General features: G+C 40.9%; 1 protein-coding gene across 1 annotated transcript in view; it reads left to right on the forward strand.

Moving 5' to 3' along the window:
- Nucleotides 1–557: 557 nt before the first annotated feature.
- The window catches only part of Rbm28 (RNA binding motif protein 28), a 42,288-nt gene continuing 20,988 nt past the window's right edge, over nt 558–21,857 (forward strand). The window contains exons 1-10 of the mRNA XM_008846391.3: nt 558–765; nt 6,155–6,313; nt 6,597–6,691; nt 7,808–7,883; nt 8,448–8,540; nt 9,850–9,921; nt 10,972–11,143; nt 11,302–11,444; nt 14,566–14,632; nt 20,312–20,421. Coding sequence (XP_008844613.1) covers nt 648–765; nt 6,155–6,313; nt 6,597–6,691; nt 7,808–7,883; nt 8,448–8,540; nt 9,850–9,921; nt 10,972–11,143; nt 11,302–11,444; nt 14,566–14,632; nt 20,312–20,421 — 1,105 coding nt within the window. The 5' untranslated portion in view covers nt 558–647. The remainder of the gene's footprint in view (nt 766–6,154; nt 6,314–6,596; nt 6,692–7,807; nt 7,884–8,447; nt 8,541–9,849; nt 9,922–10,971; nt 11,144–11,301; nt 11,445–14,565; nt 14,633–20,311; nt 20,422–21,857) is intronic.

Genomic DNA, 21,857 nt, shown 5'->3' on the forward strand with positions numbered 1-21,857 from the left:
TATATGAATCAGGGACCCTCTCTTCTTTCCAGGTAACTAGTTTTATCCCTAATGCTTGGCACACAGTAAAGCTCAGTAAATAATTACTCAAGGTATAATTTTGTGACATTTGTTCTGTGCAGATTTTAGTAGCTACATTTTGTCACTGAGGCCGAAGTGACATTCCTCTCATATTTTCTGAGGATATGATAAATGCCCAAATAATGTGTGTTACATACTTTATGACGTTCTGGCTGAAGTTTCTGCGCGTAGAGTACATGTGGAGACACTTCAGAAAATATTTATTGAATATGTCAGATGTGAGAAAGGTCTAGAGCAAAAACGACTTCTGCCAGCCTGGTGAATTTGGGATCGATCTCCTGGTGAAGAGATTTTGAGTAAATTGTTGATGAGTTTCCCTCAGTGGCAGAGGCGGTGCTGGGACTGAGCAAAGAGCAGACGCTCAAGAAGCTCCGCCCCCAGGACCGCACTAGTTTTCATTCCGGAACCTTTCTTTCCTTTCCCATTGCGTTTCCACCCCGGACTCTTTTGAGCACCGGGTACTTCCGGAGTCTCCCGGCAACTTGGCTTGATCTTCCGGCCAAAGTGAGCCCTCGCGTGCCCTGGTGCGGTTCGCTTGTACCACCACGCGCCCATTTCCCCGTCTCATGGCCGGTCTGACTCTCTTTGTGGGCCGCCTCCCGCCTTCCGCCCGCAGTGAGCAGCTGGAGGAGCTGTTCAGTCAGGTGGGGCCGGTGAAGCAATGCTTCGTGGTCACTGAGAAAGGTAGGAGGCGGGATGATGGCAGAGGGCTGGGGGTCGGATGGCGGCGAGAACACCTCCCCGAATTTCAGGGAGCTATATAGTTTTTGTGTTACTGTTTGTTTATTTGTTTTTTTGTTTGTTGAGGCAAGGCTTTATTCTGTAGCTCAGAAAGACCTCGGACTCCTTGCAGTCCTGCTTCGGCCTCCTGAATGCTTGAATTAAAGGCGTGAGGCACGCCAGGCCCTAGGTATATAGTTCTTTAGTTGCTCCAAAGGTAAGGGACTGGGACTTGAGTTTCTTTTCTAAACTGACTCTGCTGTAGATGGACCAATAGGATCGGTTTATAAAATGCAGACCATCCACTTAAGTTTCTATTGCGGTTTCCCTTTATTACTCGCGTTCACGTATGCAAAGAAATTGGCTAATATCTAAACCGAATGTGTTGGTTCCTGCCAGTAATCTCAGCACTCAGGAGCCTGAGGCAGAAGGATTGCTGAGAGTCCTGAAGACAGCCTGGTCTACCCACCAAGTTCTGCCCTGTCAAAACAAAACAAAACCCCCACAAAACTAACAATAAAGCACCAATACAGATTATTCAGAGCCAGCTGATTGCCAGGCAGGGTGAGTTTGACAGGTTTATATATATATTTACTTTTGTTTTTAAAATTTTTTTTAGTTTTATTTTATGTGTATGAGTGTATTGCTTGCGTGAATGTGAGTGCACCCGTGTTGTGCAATGCCGCGGCAGTCAGAAGAGGGCTTCAGATTACCCTGGAACTGGAGTTAAGGATGGTTGGTAACCGCCATATGGGAATCGAACCCAGGTCCTCTGCAAGAGCAGGCAGTGCTCTTAACTGCTGAGCCATCTCTCCAGCCCCCTGACAGGTTATCTTATTTCATCTTCTCAACAATCTTATAGGGCAGAGAGTCTTAATCCCATATTCCATACAGGACAACACTAAACCAGAATCTCTCGCTTATATAGTCATGGTGGGAAAGGCAGCCAAAACACAAGGCAGTCTATATGGTGATAATATGTGTGTAGGTAGGGTGGCCAAGGAAGGCTGGCTTGAGGTGAGAGAGTGGACTTAGTCTTCCTAGGGGATAAAGCAGTTCATATGGAAGAAGCAACAGTCTCAAGAGTATTAAAGTAGACATGGCTGGCCAGGAACTTGCTATGTAGACCAGGCTGGCCTTGAACTCAGAGATCCGCCTGCCTCTGCCTCTGCCTCCTGAGTGCTGGGACTAAAGGTGTGTGCCACCATGCCCGGCCTGTCATGTCCTTGTTTTATGAGGAGAGAGAAGGTGGTAGGGTGACCGGAGGGAAGTGAATGAAGGGAAGAGAAAAGACAATAGATAAGACCTTGCAGACCATTGCAGACTTTTATTTTTCTGTGAGGAAGCCACTGGTTTTAAGCAGAGAATAGTAATGACAGTCTGTCAGATTTATATTTTGAATGATTCTGGCTGCAGTGTTGTGAATAGATGTTTGGAGACTAGAACAGAAGCAAGGAAACCATTTGGAGCCTTCTTGAGTAATTTAGGTAAGAGGTAATGGTATTGACTCAAGATGAAAGCAATAGTAGGAAAAGTTGGTTGGAATATGGACATTTTTAAGATAAAGCTGAGAGGATTACTGAATAGAGTAGGCATCAAAAAGGAGAGAGTCAGGTCTGATGCTAAGGTTTTGGCTTGAGTCACTGGAGAGATTTACTGGCTCACTATGTGCTTCACATTTTGTTTGTTGTACACTAGATTACCTAGTGTGGGGAGTTGGCATGTATTAGGGTTTGAAAGAATTGTAAGGGTTTTAATGTAGGAGCATTTCTTTCTCTTAACAAGACTCCAGGGGCACCTAGATAGATACACGTTACCCAGAACACACATTTAGCTCTCTTCCAACTCACCAGATATCTCTTACCTGGCTACCTCTTTGCTTTTCAACAAAGCAACTGTTAGATCTGGCATCTGAGAGACTCTTCCTTCCCTTGCATGGTTTCTGAGTATGTGACTAGGGAGCCTGATATGTGCAAATACTTCATTCTTAGCTTCTATTTCTTGGTTACAGAAATTATCATTAGGATTGTTAACGTGGCTCTCTGACTGCTGTTTAAGTCATGACACCTGCCTAACTTTGTCATTCTAAGTATAGATATAATTGAAGGAGTGAGACTGTAGTACATTAATGTATTTTCTTTTTTTTCTTTAAAGACAGGTTCTCTGTAGCTCAAGCTGGTCTGATCTTCCTGCCTCTACCTACCAAGTGCTGGTATTATAGTCACATACCACCACTCTTGGTTCAACATTAGTATTTCTTTAAAAAAAGAAATTATTACATTTATGTATGTATGTATGTACGTATTTATTTATTTATTTATTTGTGTGCGCATGTGCACACACAAGTGCTGTACAGCACATGTAGAGGTCAGAGGACAACTTGCTGGAGTTGGTTCTCTTTGTCTACCATGTGGGTACCAGGGATTGAACTCGGGTTGTTAGCCTTGATGGCAAGCCCTTTTACCTGCTGAACCATCTCACTGGCCCTCAACATTAATGTTTCTTTTTTAAAAAAAACTTTATTATTTTTATTTTATGTGTATGAGTATATTGCCTGCATGTGTGTAAGTGCACCAGTCTCCTGCAGTGCCCTCAGAGATCAGAAGAGACATTTAGATTCCCTTGGAACTGGAGTTGTTAGCCATCATGTGGGTGCTGGGAATTGAACCCAGGTCTTCTGCAAGAGCAGACAGTGCTCTTAACCGCTGAGCTATCACTCCAGCCCCACATTAATCTTTCTTAAACTGCAAATTATTACCCAGTAGTGGATCTCAAGTGGATTCTGACTAGATTTTAAAAAACAACAACAATAGCCTGGCACTCAAGAGGCAGAGGCAGGCAGATCTCTGTGAGATTGAGGCCAACCTGGTCTCCATAGTGAGTTCTAGACCAGCTGGGGCTATAGGGAGACCCTGTCTGAAGTAAAATAATTAAATGTGTGTATATCCATATGTATATCCATATATGATAAAGGATAAGTATTTGCAAGAATTTTTTTTTTTTAAGACAAGGTCTTGCTGACCTAGAACTCAATTTTGCCTCAGCTTCCCAAATTCTAGGATTACAGGTATTACACCACCATGCCTGACCATATTTCAGTTTTATATAAAGAATCTGTATGTGTCCTGGGCTCTAATATACATTGCATTTCTTCCTGTGTCAAAACAACTTGGGGAAAAAAGCTGCTATGCAATACCAGGCAGTTGTGTTCCAGAAAAGAACAGGCCAATGAATGGAAATTCTCCTTTGAGTTGTTGGAATATAAACTTTGTGAAATCTTACCTTAAATCTTGAGTTTTTGGTCTAAAGCCTTAATAATCTCTCTCCCTCCTTTTAAGAAAACTATGCACTCTACTATCTAGACAAATGAGATGAATAGGAAACATGAGTGTTGCACTTGTATAGAGGGGTAGGGATGGAGGTAGGGTGAGGTTTTTCCCAATAATAGTGGTAGACCACTTTAAGATAGTCATTTCTTTTTTTTTTTTTTTTTTTTTTTTTTTCCCCCTCTTGGTCTTTTTTGAGACAGGATCTCCCTGTAGCCCCAGCTGTCTTGGAGCTCACTATGTAGACCAGGCTGGCCTTGAACTCACAGAGATCTGCCTGCCTCTGCCTCCCAAGTGCTGGGATTAAAGGCGTGTGCCACCACGCCCGGCTTAAGATAGTCATGTTTTAGGATTGTGATGATTCTAGTGTATTTGAGAGTTCTTCGTGCAGACATAATTTTTATTTGATTTTATTTGGGCACTGAACTTTACATTTGAGCAGCTTTATTTTTGGTTGTACTGATGACAGAGGGTCTTAATTTTTCTTGTTCGTCTTTTCTGAAAGATGAGTGAGTGACTTTTGTGAGTGGGAGTTTCAAAAGGAAAGAAATCAGTCTCCATGTCACAGTATGCCAGGTGTCAGCTTTATAACTAGTTTGTATGGATTAGTGCCCTGTCTGTACTCTGGAGAAGATTCAGATATAATCAAAAGTTGTTCTGTAGGTCTTGGGCAGAATTTTTTTTTTCAATAAATATAGTTTTACTGTACAAAAGAACAAACAAAAAAACAAAAAATTCCCCCAAAACCAGTCCCTGCTGGGCATGGTGGGGCACATCTTTAATCCCAGCACTTGGGAAGCAGAGGCAGGCAGATGTCTGTAAGATATAGGCCAGCCTGGTCTGTTTAGCAAGTTCTGGACCAGCTGGGGCTACAGAGAGACCCTGTCTCAAACAAAACAACAAAAACAGGCCATGGTATGCTACAGTTGATATATATCATTATCCATCTTTTTTGTCCTAATGTTCTTCTGTGTGGACTCCTGTGGAAGACCATGGGGCTGGTAAGGAGGAATTAACTCAATACCTGTTTTTGTCAGTCACTTACTTTTCTCTATCTTGAATTGTTCTTTGAAAAGAAAGGATGGTAATGGTTATAGTACCTAGCTTGGAGTGTTCTGAACCTAAAATAAGGCCAGAGACTTGTACCTGCTTTGGAAAGATTTGATACTGGATAGCTAAGGTCTTGATAATATAGTAGTAATATTCACAGGCTTCTGAAGCAGTGTTTATTATTTTAAAAATATTTTTATTTCAACTGGGCATAGCCTTTAATCCTATGCACTTGGGAGGCAGAGGCAGGTGGATCTTTGAGTTCAAGGCCAACCTGGTCTACATAGTGAGTTCTAGTTCATCTGGGGCTGCAGGGAGACTCTCAAAAAGACACAAAAAAGCTTTTAATTTTATTATTATATTTTAATTTTGTATATACGTGTGTTGCATATGTGAGTGACATACTGGAGATACATCTTGCTGTGAAGTCCCTAGTGTAGGTGCTGGGAATTGAACTCAGGTTCAGTTGAACTCTGGAAGAGCAATATGTGCTCTTAACCACTGAACCATCTCTCCAGCCCCCATTTATTTTTTGAGGTTCTCTTAGTTATTATTACTGATCTCTTTTAAGAAAAATACATTGTTATAATCTGATTTTTCAAACCTACCATAATGTATCTTTCCTGCCATTCCTGATGGTCTTTCACTTTGATGTCAAGTTCTTCTCTGGGGGCCTAATGTGTATTATGAGTCCATCATATTCTTAAGATTATCAGGACTGGAGTAAGAAGAAGAAATAATAGCAAGATAGCATATTAGAAGAAAGAGGAAGCCTCATAATTCTGAGCAAAGTGGGGAAGGAGCTACTTTTGCCAGCCTCCTTTCTTTCTCTTTTGGAACTTTTGGTAGATGGCTCCCAGGATGGGTGGGCAGAATACCTGCTAGTGTGGGCTTTGAGGATTTAATGGTTAGGTGCTCTTGACTCTGATTCTCTGTCCTTTTACTCCCTCACTTCCTTCCTTCTTGCCTTCTTCCAGGGAGCAAGGCCTGTCGAGGCTTTGGCTATGTTACTTTCTCAATGCTGGAAGATGGTCAGAGGGCCCTTAAGGAGATCACCACCTTTGAAGGTTGCAAGATCAATGTGACTGTTGCCAAGAAAAAACTGAGGAACAAGTCCAAGGAAAAGAGGAAAAATGGTGAGTTTCTAGCACTTCTCCCAGGGTGAGGAGGAATGCTGAAAGTGAAAGGCAGAGTAGCCTGGAGGTGGCTTCCAGAACTTAAGACTTACTGGTTTTCTTTTTGATGTCAAAACTCTTCCGTGTGTTTTGATATTCATTTGCCTGCTTCTCAGTCTGGAAAATCTGTTCTAGATATTGCATACTTGACTCTATGGTAAATGCTATTACTAGTACCTTTCTTCCCTCTGATGTCTAGCCTACAAGTGGGTCTCAGATTTATCCCATGTCTCTTACTTTTTAGAAAATTCAGAGTCTCCTAAGAAGGAGCCAAAGGCCAAGAAAGCCAAAGTGGCAGATAAGAAAGCCAGACTAATTATCCGGAACCTCAGCTTTAAGGTAAGTGACCATGGACTAATTGTATGTTCTGAAGGATGCTGGAATCAAGGCATGCTAATTGGTGGAATTCCTTATTCAAGATTGCATTTATCATTGGACTTAATTTATCTTGGGAATGAACTTTAGTCTGTTGAGCAGAGAAATTGGGCCTATATAAATAAGAACTTACTAAGGGTGGCAAAGTAGTTCAACAGAAAGGCTCTTGGCTGATAACCTGAGGTTGATCTCCAGAACCCACTTGGTGGAAAGAGAAAACCATCTACTCTAAGTTGTCCTCTGACCTCCATATTCATGAGCATGCATGCCTCCCTCTCCCCATACTCACAAAATAAAGTAATGAAAAAAATAACTTATTAAGGACACTAAGTTGAAGATGCTTTCCTTTTAGGGAAGCCACTACTGAGAAAGGGAATGGCTTTTCAGCCTCTTTTTTTCTCTCCTTCTTTTTTGAGACAGTGTCTTATAGCTTAGGCAGGCCTCGAACTTGCCAAAGCTAGCTTTGAACTCTTTTTTTTTTTTTTTTTTTTGGAGACAGGGTCTCCCTGTAGCACCAGCTAGCCTGGAACTTAATGTGTAGACCAGGCTGGCCTCAGACTCACAGAGATCCACTTGCTTCTGCCTCCCAAGTGCTGTGATTAAAGGTGTACGCCACCAGGCCTGGCAGCATTGAACTCTTGATCCCCCTACTTCCATCTCCTGAGTCCTGAGATCACAGGTATACCCTACCTACCATGTCTGGCTTTTTCTTGGCTTCTTGTATAAAAAGTAAGCTGTCATTTGTTCACAGCTGTTTCCTGTCCTAGTCTTTGTTTTTTTGTTGGAGGAGGTTGTTATTTATTTATTTTTGAGACAAGGTCTCCCTGTAGCTCTAGCTGGCCTGGAACTCATTATGTAGATCAGGCTGGCCTTGATCTCACAGAGATCTGCCTGCCCCTGCCTCCCAGGTACTGGGATTAAAGGTGTGTTCCACCATACCAGGCTGCTGTCCTACTCTTTGAAAGTAAAAAAAGTAATAAAAATATTCACTCTTTCTAGCAAATGAACTTAGTAGTTGGTGTTTCATATTTATTTGTTGTGATAATGTTTCTCATTTTTCTTTTTCACTTTTGGCTTCAGTGTTCAGAAGATGACTTGAAAACAGTATTTGCTCAATATGGAACTGTTCTGGAAGTAAATATCCCAAGGAAGACAGGTACTAGTACACCTTCATTTGGTGTAGATTTGATGAAGATTATTTATTGTTATCTTTTCCATATTGTTGAACTATAAATACAGTTTTCTGTCATGCTATTTGTGAACCCTAGACAATATATTTATGAAGTATTTGGCATAGTACAAGTAGTGAAAGCCCAGATGATAGTGCTGTTCCCTTGATGGTATTTTTAGCTGTTTCAGACTGAGTTTTGTTTGTTTGTTTGTTTGTTTTTGGTCTTTTTGAGACAGGGTCTCCCTGTAGCCCCAGATGTCTTGGAACTCACAGACCAGGCTGACCCGGAACTCATAGAGATCACCTGCCTCTGTCTCTGCCTCCCTAGTGCTGGGATTAAAGGTGTGTGCCACCATGCGGGGCTTCAGACTGTCTCATTGCTCTCAGGACTGAGTCAGGGTCTATCCAACTGGAGGACAGACACTGTTGCTTTTGGGGAAGGGACCTCCTGGCTGATGGCAGGCCTTGTCAGCCCGAGTTGCTGTAATCTTCTTCCTGTTCTGTTGGCTTCTCCCACTGCCTCTTAACTTTTTGTACATTTGTACACAGATGGAAAGATGCGTGGTTTTGCTTTTGTTCAGTTCAAAAACCTCCTAGAAGCAGGAAAAGCTCTCAAAGGCATGAATATGAAAGAGATAAGAGGTAAGTTTTCTGTACTCATATCATGACCCAAATATTTCTGGTGCATGGGTGAATTCACCCTGTAACCCATTTTTCTGTGTGTTCAAAAGATGTTTGCACTATGGAGAATCTTACTGCTAAAATAGTAGCTCATGTAGCCAAGGATGGCCTTGAATTTCCTAAATAACCAAGGATGACCTTGAACTTCTGATTCTTCTTCCTCCACAATCCTGAGTGTTGGGATTACAAGCGTGTACCACCATAGCCAGTTTTTGATGAAATTTTTGAGGTATTTGATCTTAGGTTAAATTTGACAGAGCTCATGCCAGGGTTCTTTCCTTCTTTTGGTATGAGTGTCTTTTGAAGTTCGTAATGGGCATCCTGGAAATAACCTTTGATAGGTGCGTGTTGATTTCTAGGACCCTCTTTTAGTTTTTTTTTTTGTTTGTTTTTTTTAATGTATAGGTGTATATTGCCTGTGTGTGTGTAAGTGCACCCATGTCATGCAGTGCCCTTGGAGGTCAAAAGAGGGCATTGAATCTCCTGGAACTGGAGTTACAGATGGTTGTTAGCCACCATGTGGGTGCTGGAAACTGAACCTGGGTCCTCTGCAAGAGCAGTCAGTGCTCTTAACTACTGAGCCATCTCTCCAGCCCCAGGACCCTCTTTTTTGTTTGTGACAACTAGTCAACAGCCATGGCTGTTACAGTAACTGACTCTATTCTTGGTATTATCAGGTACTGTGCTGAAAGAAGGGTTAGCTTAGTTACTTCCTAACTTCTGAGGTAGGAGGTCCATTTTTTTTTCCCAGAATGCCTGTTTTGCTTCTTGCTAGCATAACCAGAAAGAGGTACAAATCTTTCTTTGTTTACTTCATACTATCCAAGCTGTGGTGGCTGTGTAGAAAAGTGAATTTTATATTGATTGTTAAAAGAGTTAAGGTTTAAAAAGAGCTTCTGGGAGCATTTATAGTTTTGTTTTGGTTTTGAGACAGTATCTTGTAGTAGGCCGGCCTTGAACTCAAAGAGATCTGCTTACCTCTGCCTCCTTAGTGCTGGGATTAAAGGTGTGTGCTACCAGCTGGGAGTTTTTTAAAAAAAAATTATATGTATACAAATGCTTTGCCTGCATGTATGCAAGTACACCATGTACATGCAATGTCTACAAAGGGCAGAAGAGGATGTTGGAACCCCTAAAACTGGAATTATGGATGTTTTTTAGTCACTATATGGGTGCTGGGAACTGGATCCTGGTCCTTGTAAGAGCAGGGTAGGAAGTAGGGCTGTTAAAAGGAGAAAAGTCTTTCTAATACCACCTCTCTGTTTGACAGGGCGGACTGTGGCTGTGGATTGGGCTGTGGCAAAGGATAAATACAAAGATACCCAGCATGCTTCTGCCCCAGGTAAGGTGTGCTAGTGTTGGGTAGGAAGGTTGTATATTTTGGGTGGGAGGATGGAAATGACTCTTGTGTTTATGATAAAGTGTAAGGGAGCCTGCTTATCAGAGTGATAATATTGAGGAGATAGCCGGAGCACACGATTAGCTAAAAGAATAAGACAAAGCATGCTGGAAAGTCTCCAAATTCCCATGAGTTCAGAAATGAGCCTAGGACTACTTGTCAATTCATATGGAACTGTCTGGTGATCTGATCCCTAGACACAGGATCTTCTGAGTCTAAAACCACTCCTGATGCATGAGCTCATGTGAGGAGGGTTTGTTCCTTCTTCTCTCAACTGCTCTTTTCTCAGCTTTTCACGGATAGTAATACACCAATAAGAACAGAGAAACAAATACTTTTAAGCCACCAGGGTCTCAGAGACTACTGAGACTAAAATTCATGGCAGGGCTCAGAATGAGCATTGTATTTGCTGTAGTGGGCTGTTTGCAGAGCTTTGGCTGCTATTTCTCCCATTCTGGGCCAGGTTAACCTTCAGGCTCCTGATGAGAAAGACAAAGTCCAGAGGAATCTAATTTGGGTGGTAAGGGTTTTGTTTACTTGTTTGCGATCATCTCTTCGTATCTGTGAAGAATTGTTTCACAGATTCTCCTTGGATACCCTTTACAAATTCCTTATGTAAAATAGTATAGGTTTGTATAGAATCAATGCATTTCTTTCATACATTTAAAATCCTCTCTAGATTACTTGTAATATGTAATACAATGCAATGCTATGTAAATAGTTGTTGTTATGCTGAATTATTCAGGGAACAATGACAAGATAATGCACATATTCAGTACAGACACAGTATTTTAAAAATATTTTTGTTCTGTGGTTGGTTCAATCTGAGGATGTGGAACCGATGGATATGAGGAGCCAACTGTACATATAGTAAGGAAAAATACAAAAGTCTAAAAAAACCGAAGAAACTAGAAACTTGAAATATTAGTTACTCCTGTTAAAATAACCTGTTTTACATATTAAATGAATTCCTTTCTTTATCTTCCTCCATAGTTGCAGAGAAGAGCTATGAACCTAAACATCAGGAATCAGTGAAAAAGAATGGCAGGGTAGAAGAGCAAGAAGATGATGATGGTGAAAACGATGATGATGGTAACAGTGAGGAAAAAGATGAAGAGGAGACTAAAGAATCCAAGGTGATCACGCATGTGCAAATTCAGAAGAGGTAGGCACATTCTGAGACATTAGGGGCAGACATGGGATTTTTCCTGAGAGGAAAATACTCCTGCTTTCCCTGTCCCCTTCATTGCAGACTTGGCATGTATAGTGAAATTCAGTAGTTTCTGTCAGCCAGATCATTAGATCTGAACTGTGCCATTGCAGAGCAGTCAAGAAAGCAACTTCTGCAGAAAACATTGACGAAGACTGTTCTGAAGAGGACAGTGACTTGGAGGAAGGAGGGAGCACTGACAGTGGGGAAGCACTGGTGCAGAGTGAGAGCAGCGCTGAAGAGCAAGAGGGTGAAGGTTTGCCTGGATCTTCATAAATGTCTTTCAACTTTAAATCAGTTACTGAGAAATGCACACCAGTTCTGCCTGGCCCTCTTTCACATAGTTTTTCTATCAATTTTTTGTTATATGCTGACAAGGAAATTTTATTTTCATTTCTTTGTGTGCTTTTTTTCTTTCTCTTTCTCTCTTTTTCTCTCTTTTTTTTATTGGTTTTTGAGACAGGGTCTCCCTGTAGCCTCTGCTGGCCTGGAACTTGCTATGTAGACCAAGCTGGCCTCAAACTCAAGAGAGCTGCCTGCCTCTGCTTCCCAAGTGCTGGGATTAAAGGCATGCGCAACCACACCTGGGTCTTTTTCTCATTTTTGAGATGGGATCTCATATAGCCCAAGCTGGCCTCAAAATTGGTATGTAGCCAAAGGATGATCTTGAACTCATCCTCCTGACGCCACCAGCAAGGTGCTGAGATTACAGGTGTGCACCATCATACCCAGTTTATGCCTCTCTAGGGCTTCAACCCAGGGCTTTGTGCATGCTAGGCAAGTAGTTTACCAACTGAGCTACATCCTGAGCCTGTTTGTTTTTTTTGCTTTGTTTTAAAAAGTGAAATTTGGAGTGAAATTTGAGAAGTAAGACTTTTTTAGGGAATTTAAAACCTAGCTTTAAATCAGTTACTGAGAAATGCACACCAGTTCTGCCTGGGCCTCTTTCACATAGTGCTATGACTTCTGATTGTCTAAGTTGGATGAATAGTGCGATAAATAGGATATATTACATGTTTATATGAAAGTAGGTTAAAAAAACTCTTTTGAGTTGAGATGGGGATAAAGTAAGTTAAAAAAAAAAAAAAAACCCAGCCAGGCGTGGTGGCGGAAACAAGCAATTCTTCTGCAGCTGGTGACTTCTGAAGAATCCTGCCTTTGAATCAAGGGGGTTCAGAAATCAAGACACCACTTCATGTAGAAGAGGCAAAGGGAGCGGCTCAGCAAAGTTCTAGTAACTGGAACTTGTAAAAATAGTCATATCCCTTTCAGAAAACCTTAAATATGAGATCCTGATCCACAGTTAATTTATTAAAAAGAAAAAGGCATTAACAAACCTTCTGAAGGGGGAAAAGAGTAAGTTTTCAACTGCTAAAGAACAGACCTGGGATTTTTACACCAACAACACAAGTCTGCACCTCTTCAAGTTTTGTCCAAGAAAGAGGCAGGCAGATCTCTGCGAGCTCAAGGCCAGCCTGGTCTACATAGTGAGTTCCAGGACACCTGGGGCTACAGGGAGACCCTGTCTCAAAAAGACTGAAAAAACAAAACAAAAAACAAACCCCAAACCTCTTTTGAGTTGAAATGGAAATAACTCATGTTGCCATAACAAAATTCCATAGGCTAAGTGATTTAAATAATTTTGTTTTATCACCATTCTAGAGGTTAGATTTTCTCATACCAAAGTGCCAGTGGATTAGTCCCTGAGGATGCTCTCCTCCTGCCTTGTAAACTGTTCCCTGCTCGCTGTCCTCACATAGCCTTTTTCTGTCAGGGAAAGAAAAAAATAAACTCTGGTCTTTCTTCCTCCTTTTGTAAGGATACTAGTCCTATTAGATTAAGATTTTGCCCTTGTGACTCCACTTAGCTTTAATTACCTCTCTAAAGTTTCCAAATGTTATGACCTCAGGAGTTAAGGGCTTTAGTATATGAATTTTGGAGAGACATAGTTCAGTTCATAACAAGGACTTCTGGGAGCATTTTGTAAAACTCTTATCAATTCTTGTTGCTATCTTTATTGAGAATAAACCTATTTACTGAGTAAGGCAGGTCGTTATAGAATGAGAGATGGCCAGTAATTGGTCCTTGGGTTTGTCTGTGTAGATGTTTTTATTCAGCCGTTTTGCTTCCATTTTAGTAAGTCTGGCACGTTGATTTGACCATGTAAAAATATGAAGGAAATAAACTTTTTTTTTTTCATGAGAATAAAAGCTAAGCTTTTACACTGAACGAACAGTGAGACCCTGTAGCCCACAGCCCAGAGTCAACTACCTCCTATCATTCTTTCATCTAAACAACTTGTGGGAAAGGTATGATAACGAGTGGATGTTAAAAAATACAGAAGAGTTTAATATAGAAAGTTTCACATCAGTCCAAATCTCCCTCCAAATCTTTGTTTTTCCACAATACTTTTGTGTACTGTTTTTGGAGTTTTGTGTGTGTGTATTTTTTTTTCCTTTTGGCGACAGGGTCTCCCTGTAGCCCCAGCTGGCCTAGAACTCACTTTATAGACCAGGCTGGCCTTGATCTCACAGATTTTTTTGTTGTTTGTTTTTGAGACAAGGTCTTCCTGCAGCTCCAGCTGGCCTCGAACTCACTATGTAGAGCAGGCTTGCCTGGATCTTATCGCCTGTGTGTGTCACCACACCTGGTGTTTGTTTAGTTTTTAATGATAGGGTTTCGCTATGAAGCCCAGGCTAACCTTGAACTTGAAATCTTCCTCAGCCTCTCAAATTCTGGGATTATAAGCATGAGTTACCACACCTGCCTCAGTATTTATTCTTCAAGCAGTGACTCTCCTAAGCTTCTTAAGGCACGTTCCCAGAGACAACCAGATTTTCTTATATACCTAAAGAACATTTTAACACATTATAAATCATGCATATGCACATATACGAATATATATGTGTGCTTTCCCCTCAAAAGTTCTAGTTTATATGGACACAGCAGTGTATGGGAGTTTTCCCTCTCATACCCTTACCACATCGGGTTCCTTCAGTTTTCTTGGCTTTGCTAATCTGAATAAAAAGTACTATCTCATTTCTTGAATCCTGCTTTTCTTTCTGATGTCAATGATGCCCTCCTCCTCCCCCTCCTCCTCCCCCTCCTCCTCCTCCACCTCCTCCTCCTCCTCCTCGATTGCATTTATGTCTTTGTTTATGCTAAACATGCATGCTACCACTGAGTTACACCCCCAGCTCCTGTGCTTTGTTTTCCTTTCAGTCTGAGCATCTTTTAGTATATTAAACTGTATATCTTTTATCCATTGAAAAAATTTTAATTTATACAAAATATTTCAGAAGTTAGCCCTTTGTCATATGGCTTGCATTAGTTTTTTTTGAATTGCTTTTCTTTTTTTTCTTTTCTTCAAATATTAGAGGTACAAGTCTCAAAGAAAAAGAAGTTACCCTCTGATGTGAATGAAGGGAAAACAGTTTTTATCAGGTATGCCTTGTGCCAAAACTAATGTTTACAAAGTCTGAAAAGGTCTCCTCTCCTTCCTAGCCTTTCCCTCATTCCCCTTGATCCTCCTCTCTCCCTCTCCCCTTTCCCTTTTCCCTTTCATTTTCTCCCCTCATCCCAGTCTCTGGCACGAAAGGTAGATTCTATCAGATCATTTAGCACATCTGATCTGAGGGACCAAAACCAGTGAGAAATGTAGGAGCGTAAGAACTTAAAGCAGAAGACAGGTCCTTGTCCTTTTTAGATTTCATTCTTTGTAATTGGGGTGGCAATTTTTGGAACATAATTCAAATCAACTGGTTCTGGCCTTTAGGGGAAATACTTGGGATGACATCATTTGTTCTAGATTATTTCTCTTGTTTATTTCTATTTGTTTTTGAGACAGAGTCTCATGTATCCCAGCCTGGCTTCAAGCTTGCTATATAGCCAAGGTGACTGAATTTCTGATCCTCCTGCCTCTACCTCCTGAGTATTGGTATTATGGGTGTATACCACCATGCCCAGTTTATGTGGTGCTGGGAATCAAACCCAGGGTTTTGTATATATTAGACAAACATTCTACTAGCTGAGCTATATCTCTAGCCCCTAAGTTCTCCTTTAAAGTAATGTCTAGAATACAGTAATATATGCCTTCTGTTTCCATGGGGATATAGAGAGTGGAAATAGGTTTCATTGCCTATTGTTGTTACTATTTCAGCCCTATTGATTGCAGTAGATGGGCATTTTCATAGTTCAGGTTAGCCTTAACACATTGCAAGACAGTCAGTGAGATGGCTCAGGGGGTAAAGGTGTTTGACACCAAATCTGACAACCTTGAGTTTCATCTTCAGGATCCACATGGTAGAAGGAGAGAACCAATTCCTGCAGGTTGTCCTCTGATTACTACGTGTTCTATGAGCACACACATGCGCACACACATGCACACACACACACACACACACACACACATGCTCTAAATAAAAATGTGACAGAGCCGGGCATGGTGGCCCACGCCTGTAGTCCAGCACTTTGGAGGCAGAGGCAGGCGGATCTCTGTGAGTTCAAGGCCAGCCTGGTCTACATAGTGAGTTTCAGGAGAGCTGGGGCTACAGGGAGACCCTGCTTCAAAAAGAACAACAACAAAAAAAAAGTGACTGTAAAAGTTTTAGATCTTCATGAAAGGACCTCCCATGCTCATGGGCTAGAAGGATTAATATTCTGAAAATGACCATCCTACCAAAAGCTGTTTATAGATTCAATGCAATGCCAGTAAAAATTCCCAAGACATTCTTCACAGAATTGGAAAAAAAACATCCTAAGATTCATAAGGAAGCATGAAAGACCTCGGATAGTCAAAGCAACCCTGAGCACTAAGAGCAATGCTGGGGGGATTACTATATCAGATTTTAAACTGTATTACAGAGACATAATCATAAAAACAACATGGTACTGGCACAAAAATAGACCTGTAGATCAATGGAACAAAATTGAAGACCCAAATATGAGTACATGTAATTTCAGCCACTTGATATTTGACAAAGGGGTCAAGAACATTCACTGGAGGAAAGTCAGCATGTTCAGCAAATGGTGCTGGCAAAGTGGATCTCCACCTGTAGAAGAATGAAAGTAAACTCCTATCTTTCACTCTGCACAAAAGTCAACTCCAAGTGGATCAAAGACCTCAATGTGAAGCCTGAAACTCTGAAACTGTTAGAAGAAAACATTGGCAATAACCTATAAGATAATAGGTGTAGGAAACGATTTTCTAAACCAGACATCAATTGCTCAGGAAACAAGGTCAAGAATCAACAAATGGGAACTCGTTAAACTAAAAAGCTTGTGTTCATCAAAAGAAGCATCCAAGGAAGTGAAGAGAAAACCCACAGAATGGGAAAAAATCTTCACCAGCAACACATCTGACAGAGGTTTAACATCTAGACTATATAACGAACTCAAAAACAAGAAAGGAAGTAACTCAATTAAAAGATGGGCTAAGGAACTGAACAGAGAGTTCTCAAAAGAGAAATAAAGATGGCTAAGAAGCATCTTAAAAGGTGTTCAGCATCTTTAGTAATTAGGGAAATGTAAATTAAAACCACGTTAAGATGTCGTCTTACCCTAGTCAGACTGGCTAAGATTAAGAGAATAAAAGATACCAAATGCTGGAGAGGATGTGGGGAAAAGGGAACACTCATCTATTGCTGGTGGGGCTGCAAACTGGTTCAACCCTTATGGAAAGTAGTGTGGTGAACCCTTAAAAAACTACAAATGAACCTACCCATTTGACCCAGTTATACCACTCCTTGGCATATACCCAAAGAACTTATCCTATTGCAGAGACACTTTTACATCCATGTTTATTGCTCTTTTCACAATAACTAAGATGAAAGCAACCTAAGTGTCCCTCAACTGACAAGTGGATAATGAAAATGTGGTTCATTTATATGATGGAGTTTTACTCAGCAGTAAAGAAAGATAAAATCATGAAATTTTGCAGGTAAATGGATGGAACTAGAAACTGTTATACTAAGTGAAGTAACACAGACTCAGAAAAAAAATTGACATATGTTCTCCCTCATATGTGGATCCTAGAACCAGACTCATGTGGATCCTAGAACCAGACTCTGATAAGTATGTAACCAGACATAACTACAGGAACCAGGATAATGAAAAGGAATCAGGGAGGTAAAGGAAAAGAAAGAATCTAAAAGAGAAGAACAGTAGGAAACAGGTGTTAATAAAGGGGAGGGGGAGGGAGGGTTATATAAAGAACCTTGGGGATAAAGGGAAAGAAGGAGCTCAAGAGAGGTGGGCGCATAGGAGAAGGGTATTTTTAAGGGAGAAATGGGAAAAATGGGGCACTTTAAATGGGAAAACCATGGTGGAAGGGTTAGATAATGTGAGAGATAAATAATGCCTAGAGCTAATTTTTAAAAAAACCAGAGGGACCCATATTAGTCCAACAATCTACTGAAAAATTATCCATACAACTAGCTCAAGGAACATAATATATGTCTAGTCAAGGTTTATCTGAGAATCTTTGGTCTTTGCCCAAGCTTTATCTACATAGCACATGGTAATTAAAAGTACTAGACTGGTGGAACTAACCTTGGATGTTTAACAGCCATACTTTGAGGCCTATACTAATTTGGTCAGAGGGACTTAAAGGACAGTTTTTGCTCCTTGCCCTCCAAGGTCGACTAAGTTCCAGGGGACTATGGAGCATCTCTCAAAATGTCCTGTAACTGTGGTGAGTCACCTGTCTTGATCAGGGAGGCCATGGAGACCACCAGATGGACTTGAACTAGTGTCTAGTCTATAAAGAGGAGGGTCACAACAGAGGAAACATTTCACCTGGCTTCATACTTCCAGGTGAAGCCATCCACTGTTGAGCAGGACCTTTGACTTATCTTCACAAAGGCGGAACTGGTAAAAGAAAGGAGCCAGGGACTCCTCCCAAGCCCATGTGACCCTTGAGGAACAGATCCTCAAATGACCTTAAGAGTAAAAATAAATTGGTTAATCTGGGCCAACTATATGGTCTTACACTCAAAAGGAAAGTATGACCAAAGATTAAAGGGATCAATATAATTCTTTTAAGAGTCCATCTGTATAGCTAAAGCCTACATAACGAGAAACAATGCCAGACAGGAGATACCTTCCTTTGAGTTGTTGTCCAGGGTGGCCCAAGAGACTCCCAGACAGTAACCCAGCATAGAACTGGGAAAATGAACAACAGACTCCAGTCTTAATCTAAAGGAATATTGGCAACCGAGTGCTGCTAGGTGAGGAAGAACTGATCTTCCTAAAACAAGGAACTCTAGATAGGCTGACTAGACTCAGCAGATGGACAAGCACTGGGTAATGGCTGTGGGCACTGAAAACACAGTGGACAGTAACAGGGATGACTGAGTATATGGATTCCAGTGGCGGGTGGGTGTATGGGAGGGTGCCACTTGGGATGTATAGTATATAGATATAGATGAATAAGATTGGGATGTTCTGTATGAAATACACACACACACAAATCAATAAATTAAAAATTATATTTGAGGAAGAAGCATAAAAATTTGTTTCATGTTAATTAGTAGATGTGAAAAACATTACCATTGAAATCTACCTGATGACTTTATATCCATGCTCAGGTGCCAGGGATCTCAGAAAGCAACCAACTGACTAGTAACAATCTATACGGAGATTAGAGACACGTGTGCAAACATCTAAGCATTAGTTGCATTAAAAATGAGTTTGGGACTGGAGAGGTGGCTTACTGGTTAAGAACACTGACTGCCCTTGCAGAGGACCTGGGTTCAATTCCCAGCACCCACATGGTGGCTATGAACCGTCTTTAATTCCAGTTCCAGGGGAATCCAAAGCCCTCTTCTGACCTCTGCAGCTTTGCATTACACGGTGCACTCTCATACATGTAGGCAATGCACTCATACACATAAATAAAAAATAATAAAAGCCGGGCATGGTGGCGCACGCCTTTAAAAAAAAAAAATGAGTTTTTCTGTATGAAACAGTGTATTTAAAAATGAAATGGAGATCTTTTTTAAAGGTTAAAACCTCATTCAGTTTTATGTCTTATAGGGTTTATACTGAGTACAACATTGTATAACTGTATTAATCTAACTGTAAACCTAAAAATTTTCAACCAATTTTGAAAGAGATACATCTTAGCTCTGGAAATTGTTATTGAATATGTCAATGCTGTTGTAATGAAATGCTTCTTCTAATTATGTGGTTATTAAATAAATAATTAAAAAAATAAAGATAAGCCTACCTTAAAAAAAAAAGTTTTGGATCTTCAGAGTAAGGTCATTCAACATACAGCTCCTATTCTCTGCCCCCACCCCCTACTTACCTTGTGATCGTTGAAGGATTTTTTTTTTTTTAACTTTTGGAAAATTTTAACTGAAACCTGGCTACATAGTAATATAGAGGGGAAAATGGCTATTTAATGCTATGGAGAACTTTGCTCACTACGTTGTGAAAATTTCTGATTGTAGTAAAAGAAACTAATTTAGGTACCTTATATGTGAAAAAAGGGGATTTGTGAGGGGCATGGTAGTGCACGCCTTTAATCCCAGCACTTGGTAGGTAGAGGCAGGCAGATCTCTGTGAGTTCAAGACCAGCCTGATCTGCATAGTGAGTTCCAGACCAGCTGGGGCTACATGGAGACCCTGTCTCAAAAAGACCCGCCCCCACCCCCCCCCAAAAAAGAAAAAGGGGATTTGTTGGGTAAACACTGATTGGTTCATGAGTCAGAGTTGCCAAGAAGGATATGAGAATGTGGACGGCTGTGCACTTTTGCTGCTGGAGATTGTGAGTCTTTTCTCTGGGATGCTTTTTTTTTTTTTTTTAAATGAAGGCATACATGTTTTCTGTCGCTAAGCAAAATTTTCGTGTGTATTTAAGTTTCAAATTACTAGATGAGAGATTCAGTTTGCTGCAGGGATTGATATAGGAAGGACAGAGGACCAAGGGACAGAGTCACATAGCAGAGGTCTGTCTACTGGGGGCCACTCATATACTATTTTTGATGCTATTTTTGTACAAGGGAGGATGGTTGTGAACAACTGAGCCATCCTAGTTGATGTCTAATTCATGTGCCTTGAACTGAAACTCAGGATCTTACTTAGTCATTGACCTTTCTTGATCTGGATTTTTTTCCATAGAAACCTTTCATTTGACTCAGAGGAAGAAGAACTTGGGGAGCTTCTCCAGCAATTTGGTGCTCTTAAATATGTCCGGATTGTCTTGCATCCAGAAACAGAGCATTCTAAAGGTATTTGCCACCAAGCCACCAGCTAGGTTACAAGAGTGCATAATGTGTGCCATCTGGGTAGTCCACAGTCTGTCCAGCCCCTTGACTATCATAGAAGCTCAAGGACCTTTAAGGTTGTTTTCCAGGATGTCAGAGTCATCATTTTAATGGCTTTGCCAGTGATAATTTTGTCTAAGCTTTTTAAGCTCTTATTTACTTTAGGGTAATGAATTTCATTTGTTGTTCTCCTTTGCATTTCAAATGTGATAGCATCTCATGGGTATTAATCATTCTACATTGCTCGAAATTACTGGGGAACTTTTTTTTTCCTTTGATGCTTTTAGAGATGGAACTGATGGAGAAACTATTGCATGGTAGCAGTCAGAAAGAAAAGTATGTTGTAGGAGTGCTGCCTGAGATAGTTTTCCTTAATGGTATTAATTTTGTACTCTTAAGAGTTCATTCTAGTACTTGTTAGGTAAGCATCTCTTCAACTCATTTATAATCTTTGACATAATGGACTATGGTGGTCGTTCTCTCAACTACTGTATTAGTTAGCTTTTTTATAATTATGACCAAAATACCTGGAGTACAAATCAGGAGGCGTTTATTTTGCTCCTGCATTGAGAATATTCAGTCTGTTATGGTGGGGAGGACATGGCAGAAGAGCTAACAGTTCACGTCATAGTGAGCCAGGAAGCAGAGCAAAGCGGTTGCTGGGGGTCTGCTCATTTTCTCCTGCTTCCTCTTTTATTTTGCCTCTAGACCCCAGACCATAAAGTGGTACCATGCGTCTTCAGGGAGGATCTCTCCCTGGCCTCTTTGGAAATACAAATATTCCCAAAGGGTATGGCCTCAATCCCGTAGGTGATTCTAAATCCAGGCAGGTAGACAGAGATTAACTGTCTCAAGCTTTGAGTTCATCATCTGTTCTGATTCTTTTGGGCGGGGGATCTTTTTGAGACAAGGTCTCCCTGTAGCCCCAGCTGGCCTAGAATTCACTGTGTCAGCTAGGCTGGCCTCCAACTCAGATCCACCTGCCTCTGCCTCCCAAGTGCTGGAATTAAAGGGGTGTGCCACCACGTCCGGTGCAACCTTCTTATATTTCAATTGATAAAAGACTTAATCACTTTTCACTTTCACTCAGCTAAAAATACTGTAAGGCAGTACTGAACAGCTCCCTGGAGATTAGAGATGACGGTCTGCTTTGCCACCAACCAGCTTTGTGATTTTGGGCAAGTCACTTAACCATTGTGGGCTTAAGGTTTTTTTGTTTTTTTTTTTTTAACTATTTTATTTTTATTTTGTGTATGAGTGTTTTTGTGTATGAGTGTATTGCCTACATATGTGTAAATGCACCCATGTTGTTCAGTGCCTTGGGGGTCAGTAGAGGGTATTGGATCCCCTGGAATTGGAGTTATGGATGGCATTTAGCTGCCATGTGGGTGCTGGGAATT

Source organism: Nannospalax galili, unplaced genomic scaffold (genome assembly GCF_000622305.1).
Source record: "Nannospalax galili isolate Female #2095 unplaced genomic scaffold, S.galili_v1.0 scaffold660, whole genome shotgun sequence".
Classification (NCBI taxonomy): domain Eukaryota; kingdom Metazoa; phylum Chordata; class Mammalia; order Rodentia; family Spalacidae; genus Nannospalax; species Nannospalax galili.